We start from the raw sequence: 20,235 nt of genomic DNA, 5'->3' as shown, positions 1-20,235 counted from the left end.
TGAAAAAATAGTGTTACTGAGTACAGAATTTATTGTGTCCTGAATTTCTTTTCCTGTCTCAGCTCAAAGTCAGACACAGCACTGGAGACATGGTGCATAAAGTGCATGGTGCTTGTTCTTCTCATCCCTCTTGCTGTGCTTCTTTTAAGTAAATGTCCAAACCGGCATCATCAAGAGATGTACTTTTCCTCAGTATTTGTGTGCCTGTCCAGTTAGTATATTTGGCTTTAAAGATGACAAAGTCACATTTGTCTGTCGAAGACGTGGATTTATTCAAATCAGCAGTTAGTCATTTTGTTTTGCTACATGCAGGACCATTACTGGTGCATGCTACTATTGAAGCAATATCCTGTATTCTGAGTCCTTAGATACAKTGTGTCTACCTCTAATTTTGTTTTATGAACTGTGAATGAATTAAAGTCATCAAGGTAAGGGAAAAGTATAATTTGCTTCATACCATCCTTTCAGGGACAAAACACTTACTTCTCTGGTCTTTTCATATGGAAAGTGTTGTCTACAAGGACAGTTCAGTTCAAAAGGTCATCCTTCTAGTCATGTCCTTTTCAAAACTTTCGAGTGTTTTTCGTGTTTCCTCTTTTCTGTGCCATTTTCAACTGTGGTAAGCAATTCCAATTCCATATTGAAAGGAAATCTGTTGGTCTTAAGGTAAATTATTTTAGCATGTGTATAAAGTAGCTTAAAAAAACCCAATCCCTATGTAGACATACCTAGTATCTTCAGAATTTTAGGGGTGCACTTATACTACTATGATTACATTGGTTGATTTTCCCATAGTGACAAGATTTAAGAAACAAGAACAGGAGAACTTTGAAAATCAGAAGTCAAGAAGCAGCTGTTAAAGAAGATTTACTGTCTTCTGTGGAACTCTGTTGCATGTAGTTTTCAGGGCTGCAAAAATAATTTCAGAAGTGTGAATGCTAGTGTAGGAGGCAGTTGTTTTCTGCTTCCTTCTGCAGACATTTGCTTCAATTCAGTGAGTGTTGTTTAACTGTTAGCACTGCCAACAGTTCCATTCCTCGTGTGTAAGAAAATGGAGCAAGGACCAAGAGATCAGTGCTGGTCTTTTTGAGAGAAAGGTGGTAGGAGGCAAATGCCACCACTTCTGTATACCATAGTTGAGTAAGGACCAATGCAGAAGCTGTGGCATGCTGAAGCCTTTTCAAGAAGACGAATTTGATGAAGTAGGCCTGATGGACCTTAAAGATCTGTGGTTGTATTAGGAACTGCTCATATCAGGTGCTTTTTGCATATGGTCTGATTTTGTGAGTTACAGCAATAATGGTGGTTCTTGTGGGAAGTGTAAAGAGTACTGTTGCTTCTGTTACTGATTTGTGGTGTATAGCACTCTATTTTATTTATTTATTTTTAATTAGCAACTTTACTTTCAAGCCATGCTGGCTAGTCATTATTCTGCAATGTAAGATGAGCATCTTAGAAGTGTTGGAATAAACAGGCCTGAGCTCTGTGTGCATGAGAGGCAACTGTGAATCAGTTCATATGTGGAAGCAAAGAGGGACGAAGAAGGTAAAGCAGATAGAACAGGAAGTACAGATTTTAGTTTTATAGCTGAGTTTAAAGTGGAGGTTAGACATTTTACCTTAAAAGAGATGCTTTTGGTTGAGAAAAGAGTGTATTTGGTTGAGAAAAGTGTCACCTGTCTCTGGAAACAGCCAGATAGTATCTCTGGGTTAATGCACAAAGTGCATATAATTCAAGTAGTGATGCAGTCAAGACCTGTCTCCTTTATAAGTCCATAGTTGCTCCATTAAAGTAGCTTAAACTTGCCAGGTGTGTAGTTTTCCTTCCTAATGGATCTGCTCTTGGAAATGCAGGACTTAAACACAAAGATGGAGTAGTCAGAAGGAGGAAAAAGTTGATTTAACTGCCACAATATGTTTTAAGTTAAAATGCTTTAAAATGTTCTGTGGAACTGTGAGGGACTTGGTGATATACCTAGTTATAATTAACTGTCAAAGATGCGAATACTGTATATGGAAGCTTCTGTCTTGTAAACCGCAAACTCTGAGGAATGTGACACTAATTGCTAATTTGTCTTACCACATTCACCTTTTCTTTTCAGCTATTAATCAGAATTAGAACGGTTAATATATTTCTATATAGCAGCAAAAGCTTTTCTCCTACTGAAATTGCATTTCAAAATCAAATGATTAGCAATTGCAGTGTACCCTGACCAGAAAGTGGCTGGGGTGTTATGCTTCTGACAGTACCTACTGCCATAATCACATAAAACCAGAAGACTTGTAATCTAGTGATGACCTGTATATGTCAATGTATCTTTCCAAGAATCATTTAAATTCATTTGCTGTGATAATAGTTAGCCTTACCACTCAGGTCACATTCTTAGTGTAGAGTGGAGTAAAAGCAGTATTTTCTGGAAGCTGATGGTGTAATTTCACCAGATTAGGTCAATAGCCATAGGAAAAGTGGGTCAAAGAAAATCCCGTCACATTCTTTCAAATTAATGGAGATGTACCTCTCACTGGGGCATCTGGGAGAATCTACCTTATTAGCAATATAGGAATATTTAGTTACCTGCTGGATAACTGGATAACAAAGAGCAGGCAGAACTTACCTTGCAAGATGCACTAATGTAGTGGTGGATTTGGCTCTTATATCTGCACTAATATCATTCATTACTACTTAAAAGCAGGACTAGTGTCACTAGATGGGTATTAGTGTGTCAGGGCCTGGCCCTAGTACTATAGTGCTGCATCCGTGTAGTAAGAAAGCAGCTTCTACCTTAACTGAAAATGTTCCTGGGTGGATTAGGTTACTTCCCTGGTAGGGGCTCTGAGTTACAGTTCAGTTTTTATCAGTTGTTTGTCTGACTGCAGCCGCTTGAGGGACTTGAAGGCAAACACAACTTTTTACACGTTTCAAAGTTGGAGAGCGGTTACTGCTATTTCTGAGTGTGTACAATGCCCTATTCTCCTGCCATCTACTCTTGATTGAGGATAGTGTGTCTGTAACCCTAGATTACCACCAGCTGTTTGTCAGTTGTAGGGTTATTTTGGAGAGGGGAATCAAAAAAGATAAGTTTCATACATCACTATTTCTACGGTCTTGGCCATCTGGCTATTAGAAAGATTTTGCCCTCTTTCAGTTCTATTATGTGTTCTATCTGGCTAGCATTAAATTTCACCATAAAAGTTCTAGTCTTCGAGTATATTCCTTTTCCTGCTCGGATCCCGAACATGAAGGCATTTTTAAAGAGATTTTGCTTCTAAATAGCCCAGCATGGCCTGCCTAGTAAGCAGAAAATAACACCCACAAAGCTCTTACCACTACATCTAGCACGTACAAGGACTCTGATGTAATATGGACATGCTACATGCTGCCACTGTGTTGTTGCTACTACAACATCTCCTGCAAGGAGTGTGATGAAATGAAACGGTAGCTCTAGTACCAGCCATGTTGTGTTAGGCTTCAGGAGGTATGGCCCACATGGTAAAGCCTCAGCAAGGCTACTTAACGAACTCCGGTTGTGCTTTCAGCTTGATAAAAGCCAGTTAAAATGTAAATATAAAATAAATATTGACCTCACCAGAAAAATAACTGACAACTGCTTTTTCCTTACAGTTTACTRCCTTATGGAAATAGACCTTGTTTGACTTCATCAGGCTAGGCTTGCAAGAGCAGGATTTTTGTGAAGAGACATGAAATCAAGTTTGTGGAACTTACCTACCCCCAGGACTGGRGAACCTGTACACTAAGATGTGTAAAAGATGGACTGAAACACAGGGAGCTCAGACAGATGCTGAATGACTAACACAATTACAGTCTGTCAAGAAACTGAAGCATTAAAAACACCGCTTAAGCTTTTTTCTTCTTAGCCCTATGCTCTTCCACTAAACAAGTTTTCCCTCCACATATTTATTTTCCATGTTCAGATAACAAAGTCACTCATCTTCCTAACGCCACTCGGGAAGATGTTCAGCTTTAACACAAGTAGCCTGACCTCTTGAAAAGTATCCTTGTGGTTTATGCAGGCTTTTAGTCTCCAGCTTTTAGAATTTTTATTCCTCTGATCTGTTAGGATTGCTGGTATGAAACTAATCAATAGTACCTGACATCATTTGTGCCTTACATCAGAACATGAAATACCCCATGAAACTCTCATTAGTGGGAAGAAATTATAGCTGAGTTGACATCACTTGCTGGAAACTTGCTGCTTGCTTTAATGTGTATTCCGTCAGTTAAAATAGCTATATCTTATTTCTGTGTGCATGTGCAGCCAGCACAAGACAAGCCAGCTCTAGTTTGTGATCCTTGTGAACATTTTTGGGTACAGTTTTATTCATGCTGAGAAGTCGTCTCTGAGCCAGATGTATTAGGTAAGTCTTTCAGCCTGGCTGTCCCTTAGGGGCTGTAGGTGGCTTATGCTGTTGCTGCAGAGCAGAGAGAGAGGTCAGAGCATACTGGTCTGATCTTAACTTTGCCAAAAGTCCATGAAGAGGCCAGACATCTTCCTAGCCTCTTTAAAGGAAGAGGAAGGTGTTAATCATCAACTAAGTACCAGAACAGGGAAGTTTGAAATGGTGGGAGAAAATGTGGACAGTTAGGTCTTAGAGTACGCACTTACTGTAAGTGTTGGTTTATCATAGCATTTGCAGTATTTCAGACACTGATCACAAGGACTGTAAGGAGGTAACATGCCTAGAAAGTGGAACATGTGGTCACAGACCCTTTAGGAGGCAGTAACTGCCTCAACGTGTCCCCTTAGGGATTGTGGTAGTAAAAAATAGTAAAATTTGGTTGTGTTTGACAGAAAGAAGCATTGCTTAGAATAGCTGTCTTAGGAGATGTTCTTTTCCCCTTCAAGATTTGGAGAATGCCTGAGAAAGCAACTGGAAATTCCAGCGGGCCAAGACTATGGCTCTGACCATTCCTTCTGTCAGACAAACTTCAAATCGCAATTTTTTCCAGAGGACAGGGTCAGTGTACTGTGCTATTTCTCTGAAGCTGAAGCAACTTCTCACATTCCTGCGAGTTGACAGTAACTGGAGCTAGGAGAGGAATAGGGCTGGGCTAGAAGGTTTATGTGTCCAGACAGGACACAAGGAAGATGTGGAGACAGAGGAAGGATTGCCAGCATTTGTCTGAAAGACTTTCTGCACAGGGCTTTACATGCTTGCTACTTGATTCACTTAAATAAGGGGAAAATCCTGTGACATCTACTAGTAACACCCTTGTGTCTGGAAAGTCTGATAATTATGTTCTGAAATGCTTCTGTAGGCTGTAGGAAATCCTTCTTGAGCTAAAATACACATTACTGAGCTTTCTGTAACTATTAATAAAGGCACTCTGAAGACTACTAGGTTAAACAGATTTTGCATGCTGTCGGTTAAAACCCTGCTCCAGTGAGTTTTTCCATTTGCTGGAATTAAAAACCTTATCTCAGACTTTTTACATCAAATAACAGCATTTGGTCCTTGTTAGATGGTTCTTACTGTTGCTAGAATCAAGTGGCATTCTCTCATACCTCTACAGGGAAATGATTTTTCACTGTTTTCTTCAATATAGGATATTCAGAAAGGAGTATAGCAAGTTAGTCACTGAGTGTTGAAAAAGTGATTAATATAGTGAGAATCTTTAAAAAATGACCCTTAACAACCAGTGAGGAAATGACTCGTCCCCTGTTCTCATCACTTACTCTACTCTGCCAGGTTCATTCAGGCACTGAATTATTAAAGGTGGTTACATGGCACTCAGTCTATTCTCATTGAGGTCTGTGATCTGGATGCTTTAGTATCAGCAGATACTGCTTTTGGGGTGCAGGTTTTGTACATTCTGGCTAAACACCTACAGATCAGTTATTCAGAATTTACCTTATTTTTGTCTCAGGAGTTCTACTGATTTATGTAGAAGCACAAATCACAAGCTTGCAAGCCTTCTTCACTATCTACTTATGCTGTAGTGTCCATTTATATATTTGGATTAGTGTCCGATGGAAGGTTTCATTCAGTATGCAGAGTGTTTCAGTGTCACAAGTATGTGTAGATTAATGGACATCTTTACATCTTCAGAGGCTTTTTGTTGCATTACCTGAATCCTTACATGAGGCAGACCAAGTTACTGTTACTACCTTCAGTTTTACAGATGGGAAAAAAAGCAGAGGGTTTGCACTGCCTACAGGCACCTGCAAAGACTGTGGAGGGATCAGGATTAGTGGGCAGTGATTTGTGAGACACCACCTGGAGACTACTGCTCTGCATCCTACACCTGCAGTTGGCTCGTCTCCCCCTCACCCGCAAAGACGCAGAGCTCTCTGATTTCTGATTTATCTTTGCTCTCATGGGCTGCTCTGTGTTACAGTTGGTTTGTTTTTCAGACAGTGAAGACAACTGAGTAGGGCAGAGTTTAGGAGATCTTGAGTGGGAGGGATGGTGATAAACTGTCAGCAGTATTACACCAAGCACTTGGAAGCAAGGGCAAGTGTTCTGTCTTGTTCCCACTGCTACAACTAGATGAACTTGCCCATTACACTGAGGTTTAGCCATCATATCATGCCTAAGTAGAAGTGCTTTAGAGCCTCCTCCATCTATATGCAGAGAGTTACTCGTGGAACCGGGTATGGTGTGGCATGGGCTGAAGCAAAGGCAGTCAGAGCTGCTGTCTCTGTTTTTGTGGCAGCAAAAGCTGTGTGCAGCTGTCTGGCAGCTGGGGCAGGAGTCAGGGAACTGTGTGTTTGCAACCATGCATCATTACAGCTTGTAAGGAAGAAGTGCTGTAGGAGTAGTATGTTTTCAAACTCTGCCATAGCAGATGACTGGTTAGTCCAAGGAAAGCAAAATGATATGCATTGCCTGATACAGTACGATTACCTGATACGCTCGCTGCTGTACCAGCCACCTTTGAAGCCCCTGCAAGCACCAGATAGTTTCTGTCCTATCCAAATGAGAATGCAGTGTGCTGGCTTGGTTTGTAGCTGCTCCATTCTAGGTATTAGCGTACTTTTCTTGACCCTTGAGCTTTTCAAAGGCTAAGTTACCCTCTGAGTTAAGCCTGCAGATACATCCGTGTCTCTCATACGCACACTCGTGCACACGCGCGTGCACACACACATACACACACACACACACACACACAGCGAGAGAGAGTTACAGGTCTAATCACTTGCCCATTTAACATCCTGAACAGCTTAGTCTTCTCTGCCTATAGACAAGCCTGATTATCGTGTTCTTTGTCTGCATTACCTTTCAGCTTTGTATTTGCACAGCACCTGGCACAGTGGAATCCTGAAATAAGATGGGTTGCCAAGCAAAGGAAGTGACTGTTAGTGATAAATACTGCTTGTCTGACCTGTGTTAGTGTTCTTCATTTCAGTTGAGCTCTCCTAAGGCTATTGCATAAAATTTAATCCTATTTATAATCATGATTCTCATGCCACTTCTCTTTCCGTGGTAGTCCATCTCAGACCATCTGAGAAGGCAACAACAAGGCCTCAAGGGAAAGATTTTCCCACCACAAGCTGCCTGTGTTCCTCCATTCAGGCCTGGAGTCCGAAGTTGATTTCTGTGCCATGGGAGAGTGCCTGTAGTCACGGTCATGAAGGCATTCTCATGAAGGCAGTGTGCCCTCAGCCTCCCCTGATGGAGCTCCTCCCTTTTGACTAACTGGTGAAGTGATCACTGAACAAGACCTTGAGCCTCAGGCTTCCGCAGCCGAGGGAGGAACAGGACCCATAAGGCCGCGACACCAGGCCTGCTCCAAGCCAGTGGCTATTCATTATCTGTCTGAATGGGTCAGTTCCTGTGATGGAGTTTGAGTAAAAATGGTTGTCCTGTGCCAGTAAATGTTTCTATGCATGGTCAGAACAGAGGTATTGCCAAGCTGAAATGAGATGAGGGAGTTACAGCTCTCAGTTACTCACACCTGAATAGAATTAATACAGGGCTTTTCCCTCGTTCACAGGACACAAATATCCATCAGATGAGAGTTCACTGTCTGCCAGTTCTGTTCTGTTCAATATGCCTTGTGCATACATGCAGACACTTCATTATAAGTCTCTTTCTCTCTCACTTCTTATATTTCTAGCAAGGAAAGCCAATCTCTAGCCTCCTCTTCTGTTTCAACCTGTTTTTTCTTTCCTGTAAGCTATTTCTTGCAGTACTGATTTCAAGTAGCAGAAGGGCATATACCTGTGGGATTTACTAATGCATGCAGTATAGTGTAAATTGTACTAGCTTCTATCTGACAGCCACATCGATTTCAGAAATATCACTGTAAATAATAATCACGTTGAATTACAAAATGCATCCTGAAGTTCTCAGTAAATACATCAGCTTTTCAAAATTGTGAGTATTTTCACAAGGTACAAAGCTACCACTGTGATTCACCACTATGTCTTACCTGCCTGGCATATAAGGCATTATTTACCATCTAGCCTTCCTCTACCTCATAATGTTGATATTTCACATGAGGGATGGGAACTGTTTCTAATTCTTTTATGTTCAGAATTYGTAGAACATCTGGAAGTGAAAAGAATTCAAAACTCAGATGAGGAATGGATCATCCTGTAGTGACTTAGAGATTCCAGGTGCAGGTAGATAAACTGAAATATTTTATTCTCCTTAGCAGTCAGATGGTGATGAAAAAATGTGACACTGTGCTTCACTTTGTTCTCTTCTGGCAAGGCAAGGGTGAGAATTTCTAATCTCGCAGTGGAGCATTTCTTGCAACAATATTGTTTCTTCCAAATGCCGAGCTCGTCTTCGCTCTTTTGGCTTCAGTCTGTGTCCAGGTTTTGAGGAGAAATTTGACTTAGCTATCAAAATTAGCATTAGCTGTCATTTTCCTCACTTAACTGAAGTGTGAAAAGACGCACAGAAAGGTGAATTGCCTTGCTGAGATCCTGTAGCTATGTGCTGGCAGAGTTCAGCCAAGAACCCAAACCTCCATATACCAGTGGCCCAGTCAGTATGTGCTGAGGGTGTCATGCTGGATTGTAGCCCTTCTCTGTGCCTAGCAGATCTCAGAGATAAGGTACCTCAAAAAGAAATACGCTTTTTCTCCAATATATCTTTGTTACTCTGTGTGCCTCCCCTCTCACAGTATAGAAACCTGAGCACGTAATTTACATTTGATAAAATTTCTAATGTCTGTGTTGGGGGAGCTTTGTCATGCCTTGTAGATTAACTGTAAAGCAGAACACATTCAATGCTCTACAAATACGCATTTGCAACACTGCAGTAGTGATATTAACATTTAACACACACAGCTCTGCTGTCTATCATACAGCTTTAAAGCTGCTCTTGCTATTGCTCTTTGGTTACAAACTGCCCTGGAGCATATATGAACAGCATTCAGACAGCTTACATTATTCTTTTTTTTTTAAAAAAAAATCTTTTCTTCTCAAATGTCTTAATATCCTATCCTAAAGCACCAATGTCTTCTTTTAAAAACATGCCAGATACAGAGGTAGAAAGAGGAATTTCACTGCAAGAGAGCTGAGAGAGTTTAGAAGGACACACAACTCTATCTGGAAGAGTAAGAGCAAAAATACCTCATTTTTTTTTCCAAGATAAAAAGGCTACTGTGAAGTGGTTTTGGCCCTGAGAGTTGTAGTGATGTTTCTGGACACCATGTACCTGGTTTGAGGTATTTGTTTCCAAAGAAGCTCAGCAATACCTTCACTAATCCAAGACTGGTCTGAGATGATTCCTCAAGACAGAGTCAAACTGCTCAAGGCCAACATGCTAAGGCGAGCGGCACTTTACTTGCTTACAGCATTTATCCCTGCTGTCCTTCTGGTCTTTAACATGCTACTGAAAAGACCCACTGAGCCAAACATCTACAGCAACAGCAAACAGCACAGCAAACATCCAGCAGCAACAGTAGTGTGTGCTGGATCTCTTGCAGACACTGCAGCTTCATGAAGTGTTGGGACATGAAATGCCCAGTGTGAGTTGTAGAACAAGTTCCATCCAGAGCTCAGGGACATGTCCCAGGGGAAGATGAGTGATATAATGGAGTACAGCCATTTCTTCAGACCTGCTTGCAGAGCTCTGTATCACACCAAAAGGAGACCAAGAGCCCTATTCTGTTTTCTGGTACCCACGAAGCATTAAGATGGATACAAGTGCACTTACTGCAGTAGAAATGCCAAATGACTTAAAGCAAGTATCTTCCATAGTGTAGCTCTTTTCATTGCTCCTCAGCCTGTACCAATAAGATTCAAAAGGGCTTCTCCTTAAACTTTTACAGACTTAAGCCTATGCAGATTTGATTTCTCTTCTTTGTGTACAGAGTGACCAGGATTTGCCATGGAAGAGCAGGACAAATATGGGGTATACTTAACCTGTCAGCATTTGTTCCACTGTAGAGCAGGGGAGAGGAGGGGGAGGAGGACTGAGAAATGCTCTTCACTGTGAGAGTGACGGAGCACTGGACCAGGTTGCCCAGAGAGGCTGTGGAGTCTCCTTCTCTGGAAATATTTAAGGCCCGCCTGGATGCAACCGTGTCTTAACATGCTGTAGGTGACCCTGCCGAGCAGGGAGGTTGGACAAGGTGATCTCCAGAGGTCCCTTCCAACCTTACTGATTCTATGATTCTATGATCAGTAAAAATACATGCTTGTCCTATCATTTGGCTTTCCTCAGAACAGCTATATCACCAGATGTAATAACTAAACAAATGACAATGAGTAACCAGGCAAGTTTTCATCTGTTGTGGAACAGGCAACRTAGTCATGCGTCAGACTGGCCTCCATTTAGTTTTGCAGCAGTCTGCAGTGATGTGTTGCTTTAGAGACATCGCCGTTAGATACCATTAACCTCTGTAGCAGACTGGTGGCAAACAGTCATAAAATAATCAAGCACCTGATGAAAGGGGCTCCAAAGACATGGATTTCACTATTAGATTGCAGAATAGCAGCAGTGTAGTGTGATTTGTCAACCAATTATGTTTCCTCTGAGAATAAGAGTGCCTGCACTGGTTGGGAGAGATGCAGGGTCAGTGGGACTTTTGCAAATGTGAGGAGACAAGTATGGCAGGAAGCAATAAATATCAGGCTATAGGAATGACGACGCCATCTCCTTGAGGCGCAGTAGCAGCTACAGGGCTGTGGAAGATGAATCAAATGCTCATCAACCCAACTGTGAAAAAGCAGGCAGCATTTTTCCCATGTGTCAGAGGTGGGTTGAACATCTTGCCCAGAGGTGTCTTGACAAATAAACGCCGCAGCAGGAGAAGACCATATTGGAGCCCAGCCCACAGTACATTAAGTGCGAGGGAGCAGGCAGTACCAGAGGGGGCCTGTGGCATCTAGCCAGGTCCATAGAAGTCCCAGGAGCTCTTCAGGGCCAGCTTGTCACTCAACAGCAGAAACGAATATCCCGCAGGCCCATGACAAGTGGGAAACACCAAGGCAGCAAAGGCTCTAGCTCAGAGACTTCATGCTCTAGACATGTTCTGTGCACAGCTCTTTCCAATGACAGAAGGACAAATTTCAGTCTAGGGAGTGAACACTTGAGTTGTATCTTGTACTGTTTCTTTCCAGGAGAATCTTGCAGAAAAAACAAGCAGAGGGAGATGCCAGCCTGAACTACACAGGCTTGTCATCTGAGCAAGATGCTGGAGGCTTTAGGTGAGTTTTTTATAGTAAAACAAGGAGCTGCGTAGGGCTAGGTTAAGTTTTCAGTCAGAGCAGAAACATTCCCCATGGGCTCGCGTCCACCTCGCAGGGCATCACTCTGAGCTGCTTCCAATGTACAATGATAGCTTGGGAATAGGTTTTTAGAAGCAACAGATTTATTCAAAAGCCGCAAATATACCTGTAGCACATTGTGTGAAACTGTTTCCAACTAGCCTCCCTTTCCACAGACACGGGAGCAGAAGGCAAGAAAGAAGCCAAAAACACAGAAAGCACTGCAGATTTTTCTACAGGACTTTTTCAAATAAAATCTTGCACAACAGCCTGTCCTCCACCTACCATCACACCTAGGTAATGAGCTAGCAGGTCTGGGATAGGTTCTTCCAAGCTTTGCTTTGTGAGCATCTTTTAATTCAGCTCCTCAAAGATCAATATCTGATGTGGTTCCCCCTAGAATTTGTAAATAGTGAAGCCTCTTGACGGGACATTAGGAGCTCAGTAGTTTATCAGCAGTTGTCTTGGAGATAACTAAAGGTCCTCAGCTATCAGGCAGGGACCTCTTCAGAAGCAGTAGCATCTTTCTCCATCCCTTGTTCAGATTGTATCTCTGGAGGGGGCTGCTCTGACCACCCCTATTCACTTGTGGGACATCTGTCTGGTGCAGTGGAAATGGTGTGTGATTTTCTGCTCCATTTCTGCATCCAAATCCCTTCCTTTGTGCCCTTTGTTTTCTCTCTCCATTTCTTGCTTTATTATCTTTCATCTCCCCCCTTCTTTCATAGCTGCCCAGCTCCTTCTCTTGCCCTAGCATTAATATCAGAAAGGAGAACTCTTTTTTTCCTATCAGAGAACGAAATAATCAGGGGGATGTACAGTTCAAGATAAAGGTTTTCCTATAGAGCAGAAAAATGTGCAATAATTAGCATAATGTATTTCACTGTGGCTCTGCAGGCCCTCCCACATTTGGGATTGCTGGCTGAAACTGGGAGATATTTCCATGTCCCCTGGCCTGCTTGCTCATCTAAGTAGAGTTCTAGGTGACATTTTCCTGTGCCTTAGGCTCCCTCATGGAGATGTAAGTGTAAGGATTTTCAGCTGTCTCCTTTTGCCTCCCTAATTTTCCGTTAGTGATCTGCACAGCTGGCTAGTTTATTTTTTGTCTTTTCCTTACCTGATAGTGCTCAGTSTAGGTCATGGGATGGGCTAGCATCTGCTATGGACATCTGTCTTCAACAACAGTGACTCCTTCTCAATCCATGTGTACTGATTACCCCATCTGCAATGAAAATTGCTATTGCTCCTAGTCTACAGTGGCAGTCAGAGAGCTCCAATCCAGCCAAATTGATGACAACAGTCATGTTACCAGAAGTATTTACCTCCTGTAATTCAGGGCCCCCTCCAGTTATCAGATTTGTGAAGAAACAACAAATGGAGGAAAAAAGCACATGGGATTTTTTCCTAAGTGATATACCTTAAATTGTTTTCATTCTCCCTTCTAATTCATCTTTATGATTCTGTAGGAAACATGAAATAAGAATACAAACTTTTTTCCACAAATGAGAACTCTGCCTGTGTGCGGGTGTATTTCAGCAAGCTCTGGCTCTGGACTGCCTGTATGTGGAGTCTCTTTTTAGGGAAATTAATCACTTACTAAATAGTATTGAGCAGATAAGGTCTGAAATCAATGCTCTGAGTCATTGAAAGTCTGCCAAAGAACGGAAAGCTTTACTTAATTGAATTCCTTAGATTAGCTTGAGAAACCATCTTCTTGGAGCAGAATTAAAACATCATTTCAGCTTAAATTCAGTGGGCTAAATACATCATGCCAGATACTGTGCTGACTCCATGCTCTTGTACACTCGGCTGTAAGGAAGACATGCTTCAGAGTGAAAAGTATGTGAAGATACGAACTCTGAATAGTGCTCTTTTCCTTTTAACAAAATGTTCACCTCCCACCTCATCATTCAAGCTGATGAGATTTGTAGGAGTACGTTGTATTAATCATCCATCCTGATGACAAAGAATGTTAAAACATCGTGTCTGTCTGCTACAACGTGCTGAAGTGCCTAATGCCACCTTAATAAGGAGAGATTTACGCACATCCCCTTTCATCTGTGCTAAAGGCAGTCATTCTTCATTGTGCGAAGGCTTTTGCAAAGTATCTAGCAATTATGAGTACTCAATCTGATACATTTCAGAAAAGCCTGAAAGATCTCAAAATTACGTCCAGAATCTCCTGTCAGCCTGGTCACCTAAGAAACACTCAGACAACGTTTTRGAAATACTGAACATAGTACTGTAGCCTGCCAGGGTGAAAATACGCCTTGCATCATCGATACCTTGGATGTAGCAGCAGTGAGTGGAGAAGGAATGCAGAATAAATGCCTGTAATTAACAAATAACTTTAAATGAACCCCATCTGTTTTAGGAATAATAAGGAATAATGCTGTAGCCAACCTAAGCCCTCCCGCCACACCAAAAACTAATAAAATCAGGATTTGCTAACTGCTCCAATTTTGCAATCTAAGAAGCATTTTGAAGGAAACTGTTTTAGATGGAAGAACTAGAAATACCCATCTGAATAATATATGCTTGGCTGGAAGTCTGTAGGAGCTAACTTTTCATCTGGGGCAGACCACAGCCTAGTATAGAGGTGAGAAATGTGCCTGGAAACGTGGAGCTCTCCAATGCACTACAGAAGCACAGTGCTGCTAAAAATCCCATCTGACTGGAATCTGCGGGGTCCTGGCACAGAGCAGACTGCCTGCTTTGGCTGGAAATGGGATGGTGCCATGGGTGCAGAAAGAGCACTTCTTTGACCCAGTTGTCTTTACTGAGAGGGACATCTGGGCTCTTGGTATGCCATTCAAGCAGATCTCAAACCACTGTGATTGATGCCAAGGCCAAATTTCAATACTCTCTGGCCTGGGAAAGATACTATAAAGTCTCCTTTGTGCTAAGCCTTGAGGCTCGGAGCCAAGCGCTCAGGATAACGGGATAGCCAGACAGCATCGTTGTGCATCGTTTGCTCAGCAGCTCCCCCTCAAGCCAAGTCYCATTGACCTCAGCTGTGGATTCTTAAGAAAAATGCTGGCAAATTTGCTCCCCAACAAAATCTGCTCATGGTGGAAAGAGTAAGTGCCTATCTGGTAACATCCTAGTATTGGCTGGCTAGATGATTTTTGAGTATGGGCTCTCACAGGTCTCCCAGTTCCTTTTTAAGTAGTAAATGTAGACAAGAGGGCTGCCACTCAGGTGTACTGGGATGAGATAATGGCCTTACTCTGCCACTGACTTGCCTTAGGGCATGGGGCAAGTTATGTCACACCTCTTTTTGTCTCATGTTTTTTTCCTTTCAGTAGGAACTGCTTCAGGAGGGGAATTGTCTCTTTCAGATAAAACACCTGCTAATATGAAACTGGTGTCATTAAAGGACATTAACCACAGCTGAAAAACAGCTGAGCCAAAAAGAGTCTAATGAGTTAAATGAAATATTGTTAGATAAAATATAGATTTCAGGATCACAGTTTCAAGGAGCTTATAGAAAAAAGGGACATCACTACTGAAGATAAAGTTTAGTTAATAAGCAAAGATTCCTTTCGACAAAAACTGACAGCTGAATATCAAATGTTCTTCCCCATAGCCATGTCATCTTTATAACAGTTCAGTTTATAACAGCTCATGGTTTGCAAAGGAGATATTGCCTTTATTTCAGAACAAACACAGCTTTGCAAGTGGGAAAAGAGACATCAAATTGTCAAACTCAAGGACATCAGACAATGGAAGATGACATACTGTGAGACAAAATCAAGACAAACTTTTTTCCAAAAGCACTTGGTAATATTTTTTTTTATCTCATTTCACTTACTTTATGTCCCTATAAAAACCTTATAGTATCCAGATGTGCTGTGAGCTTTTGCTCTAAGGTATTGATTGCTGCTGCAAGAGAACAAGAAAGGACAATGAACAGGATAACTCAAAGCCTGTTTGAGGATTTATGACACCTTCCATCCCTGCAAATTTACTCATTTTTCACATATAGAATATTCAGTTATTTGCAAAACTTGTAAAAGGGATTGTCTTCCCTTTGAGGATATTGGATGTCAGCTAAATACTTTCCTAGGATATGTACTGACTGTTAAAGAGAGAGTATGCAAGAGCGGAGGGGTGCCATTTACTTGCAGACATGGTTCTTAATGCCATAGCATCATTTGGGCTTGAGGAGATCTGGCAATCGCACTGAATGAAACCATATTAGCCCCCATCACCATGCAACAACTTCTAGTGCTTTTTGTGTTCTTCCAAGTAATACCTGGAGTAGCTTGTTCCTTTTACAGAGGCATGCACCCAGCCACGTGACAGACTTCTGACCCCGGGGAGATYTGTACCCAGGCAGCCCTATCTCCTGAATGGGCAAACATAAGGGAGCGCTGTATCCACCTCGMAGGACAGGTGCCTGTGATCCTGGACCCTGTTTACCCCTCTGCAAGCCTGTGTTTCTCCTGGGCAAGCTGAGGTCCCCTCCAGTAAATCCTCTGACTTGTGCTGTCACAGAGCCTGGACTCTGGAGCTGACCACAGAGCATGCCTGACCCACCAAGCAAAAGCAGCCACAGGAGACTAATGCCAGGAGACTAACACTGAAGCTGAGCAAAGAGACAAAAAAAAGGACAAAAATTTYGATAGTAGAAAGAGCATAGGACTCCAGAGGGAACATTTTCAGAGATTAGAGAAAAGCCATTGGGCATTTGGTACCTGCTACAAATGCCTTAGGAAACCTCATTGGGACTGCTTTACTGCCARTAGCCATCAAAAGTTCCAAACTGGGAATTGTTCAGTGATAGTGGCTGCAAGAGTTCCTCCAGGAGGCCAGCACCTCTAAAGAATAGGTTGCTTGATTAGCTATCTACTCTAATCTGATCTGATCTAATCTGAGGCTGATTTTTTCGAGGTACTCTGGTTTGAAAATGCTTGGTGTTCAAACAGTTTCATCAGACTCTTTCAAAGACATATTAACCCAGTCTCAGCCCAGCTTCTGCTTTTCATCAGTCTTAAGTGGTGATTTGCTCTGCAGGACTCAGTATGATATTTTTCATCAGGAAATGCACCATCATCAGTGAAACACRGGAAAATAATGAGGAACAGCATTCTTCTTCTAGAAGCAATGCCCACAGTATGTTGTACTCTGCCCCGTATGCTTCTCTAACATAAATCATATTCCAACAGAAGCTCCTGTCTCCATCACTATCACATGAGCTTGCCTGGACAAGCTGAATATCCTGCACCTCCTCCCGTAGAGCCTACTAAGATTTCACAGGATCAAACTGTTAATAAATAAAAATGATAATGGTKGGAAATAATGTTCACAGCCTGTGAGGGGTGGAGGTAGCAGCTTTTATTGATAAAAGCTTTCCTCTGCTAAAGTTGATGCTATTCTTTATTTCAAGATCCAGTGAATTAATTTCTMAAAGCTAAAATAATGCTGTACTCAAACATTTAAAAGATAGGAGTAAAATCTATGTTTTAGAACTCACAGATAACAAATAAATCTTAGAAACCAAACAAATACATATTAAAAAAACATGTCCAGTACTAGGGGGAGGGAAGAAGTTATCTTCCAAAAGAGCACATCTAAATATAATTACTGTATTTTTGTAATCATGTAAGTATGTAATCATGTAGCTGTCAGACAAGAACGATGACTTTAAGGCATTATACAGTCCTGACAAAGCAGTGACTCTATGGTGGGCTCCATATATCTTCATGTTCCTCACAGCCCTGCTCCTCAACTGGGAAGAAACAGTTGCACTTTTTGCATTTGAATAGCAGCAGACTGCACATCGTCAGACTGCGTATGTCCCCAGCTGTTCTAGCTCTTCCATATGTTCTTTTCTTGTGCCTTAAATGACTGGCATAGCTTCTACTGAAATCAAAAGTTTTCCCCTCAACTTCAAAAGAAACTAGACTAAGTGTAGTTGTAGAAGTTGAAGGCAGTTACTTTTACAACTGACTAGTGATTTTTGTATCATTGGATTTCAGACCTGAGATACCTTAAAGTGMCTTGATTTTCCAAAAATGCTGATCATTCAGTGCCTGATATAAGCCCTCTTTAAAATATCTCAAATCCCAGACACCAAAAAAATCACTAATTTGGGGCTTAGGTGCTCACTGCACTGTCTGTACATGACTGACTGAAAATGCTGTTCTTTGGTGATGCTGTAATAGGATTTATTTGTTTGTTATTTGGTAAAGCCAGTGATAGTTTCTAGCAGTACCTACAGATCCATGTAAATGATACTGATATTGGAAAAGTATATATATTTACAATATACAAAACAATGGAGAAAATATCAAAAATGGTTCACAAGAACATAACCTTGGTACAGTAGCTAAAAAAAGAAAATATAGGCACTTCTTCAAGAGTTCTCAGACCTTGACATTGAGTTTCCTTTCTTCTAGCTATGCTTGCTAAGAAGAAAAATCCATGATAAACATTACTTCCTCCTTACAGAAAAAAGTTTTCAGCCACTTCTTTGCACAATAATCTGACCCGAAATTTGGAAAAGCTGAAGAAGAGAGCAGYGAGACATCACCACCTCACAGCCATCTATGGAAAACTGCCACAGTCTTGCTCTTTCATCAGGACCAGCCCCCAGCTTTTTGCAGTGAGGCTGTTTTAATCCACTAAATGAGAAAGCAACAAGTGCAGTCCTCCTCAAGAAGTATTTACTGCCACTTCTTTCCACTTTTGCTGCTGCTGTTTAAAAGCAGCTCACCTTCTTCACAGCACACTAAAGCTACGGTGAAGTCACTTTCCTGACCAGTCCTCAAGAAAAAAATATGTGAAAAGGCACTGTATATTTCTGCTTTCCTTATTCCTGTAGCATTCTTGTGTATGCTGCAAAATACCATCTCAGTAGCATGCATATTAACACACATCTGAAAATATCTTAGCATGGTTTGTTTTGTCAGTAACAGCTTCTGCAATAATGATCCAAGCAAATTCTTAGCAGGCTTTTGCTTTTCTCTTTTGTCTCTATAGTTCAGGCTACTGAAATCTCCTCCTCCAGCTCAGTGACATTTCTGTACAGCAGGCTAGACGTGTTTGCTGTTAGTGGATGGAGGACAGAGTTATTGGAAGGAGTTAGGAGGGCCAAACTTCCTGGAAGCCTGAGTGAAGGAGACAAAAGTAAAATTTTCAAAGTGCCATCGTTTCATTTTCTTTGCCAGCTTGGGAACAACACCATGAATGGAGCGGAGCCCCATCCTCTGCTCCTCATACCACCCATTCCCCATGCCACCGATCTCCTTCTGCGTGCTCAGGTAGAACAGAGAAATTGGCCGCCATCTGGGTTGGGGGCTGGTGTACATGCACGTACTTGGAGAAGAGGCAGTAAGGGCAGAGTTTGTGTCCTTTCAAGTGCTCATGATACATCTGACCATAACACACTTTATTTGCGCTCACCCTGTTTTCTCTCTTCACACTATACATTCTAGCAAAAAATGGCCTATTTTGGGAGTCTTTGAGCAACTCAATGTCACATCACATCCACATGCTCCTGTAACATTCACATGTTGAGATACTGGCTGTTTTATTTTACTACTGTGGGCAGCAGGGCTATGGGGCTGCTGTCTCCAGGATTCTCTTCTTTCTCCACATCTCTTCCTCATCAGAAAGAGAAAAGTAGACAATGTTGTGAGAGTGGGCATTAGACAGCCCAGGACCCGAAGCTTTTCCTTGAGCTTTTTGGTGGAAGAGCTGAAGGTGCTGCTGCAGATGGAGAAACTCCACCTTCTTCAGGATCTGGTCCAGGCCTTGGCAGATAACATGGAGGGATGTGGCTAGAAAGTCTGATCCATCTATTTTTTTCACCATGATATAAAACTCTTGCAGGAGTTCATTCAGCTTCACAGCTGGGATCTGGAATAAGAGGAAAGTGAAAGATGTATCAGCATGCCTGTGTGTAAGGAGACATGCTGCAGGTGTGGAAGATGCACTTTAAAGGCTTCCCCATGCTCCGTCTGGAGAAATCTGCTGTGGGCTTCCCAGCTTCCCCAGAAACTTGGTTTGGGGCAGCCTTAGAGTCTTGAGAAGAGGCTGCATGTTTAGCTAAGCAAAAAAGATGATAAGATGAGATGAGATGAGATGAGATGAGATGAGATGAGATGAGATGAGATGAGATGAGATGAGATGAAAGCCCGTGTTGCAAGGAGACCCTGGCTGAACAGACCCGTTTCACTAGCTGGCACCTCTTTCCTGCCAGCAGTGACTCAGAAAAAAAGCAGCTGAATTTTTGACCTTCTTACATTGAATTATTTCAACACTGAGGTGTCTCTGTATGCAAATRCCTGACCTATGTCATGAGCCTCAAGCTCTGTACTTTTCCAGTAGTGGAAACTTTCCAGTCCTACTTTGCACTGACATGTACTAACAGTCTTCATAATCTCTTAATTAAAGTGGAGAATTAAGTTGATCATAATGAGATGCTTGGAGTTACAGGAGGATGGGAGAGAGAAACAATGTTGCCTTTGAGTCCTTGAATATGAGAATTAAGAAACATGGAGAAAAAAGAAAAGAAAAGAAAAAAGGAAAAGAAAAAA

General features: G+C 41.8%; 1 protein-coding gene across 5 annotated transcripts in view; it reads left to right on the top strand.

Annotated features, from left to right (window-relative positions):
- The window catches only part of INIP (INTS3 and NABP interacting protein), a 41,493-nt gene that overhangs the window by 12,110 nt on the left and 9,148 nt on the right, over positions 1–20,235 (top strand). For 3 of the 5 annotated variants that reach the window (XR_014896654.1, XM_085311508.1, XM_085311514.1), the window contains one exon: positions 11,543–11,629. The exons of 1 other annotated variant lie outside the window; for it this stretch is intronic. Coding sequence is in view for 3 of the 4 variants with exons in the window: in XM_085311514.1 (XP_085167640.1) it covers positions 11,543–11,629 (87 nt within the window). In the remaining variant the exon portion in view is untranslated. Of the gene's footprint in view, positions 1–11,542; positions 11,630–18,145; positions 19,030–20,235 lie in introns of those variants that run through there. One more of the 5 variants, XM_085311510.1, reaches the window with a different exon arrangement.

This window comes from Rhea americana, unplaced genomic scaffold (assembly GCF_003343005.1).
Source record: "Rhea americana isolate MKP2758 unplaced genomic scaffold, rheAme1 scaffold_342, whole genome shotgun sequence".
In the NCBI taxonomy this organism is placed as follows: domain Eukaryota; kingdom Metazoa; phylum Chordata; class Aves; order Rheiformes; family Rheidae; genus Rhea; species Rhea americana.
This window is presented reverse-complemented; position numbering and strand designations above follow the sequence as displayed.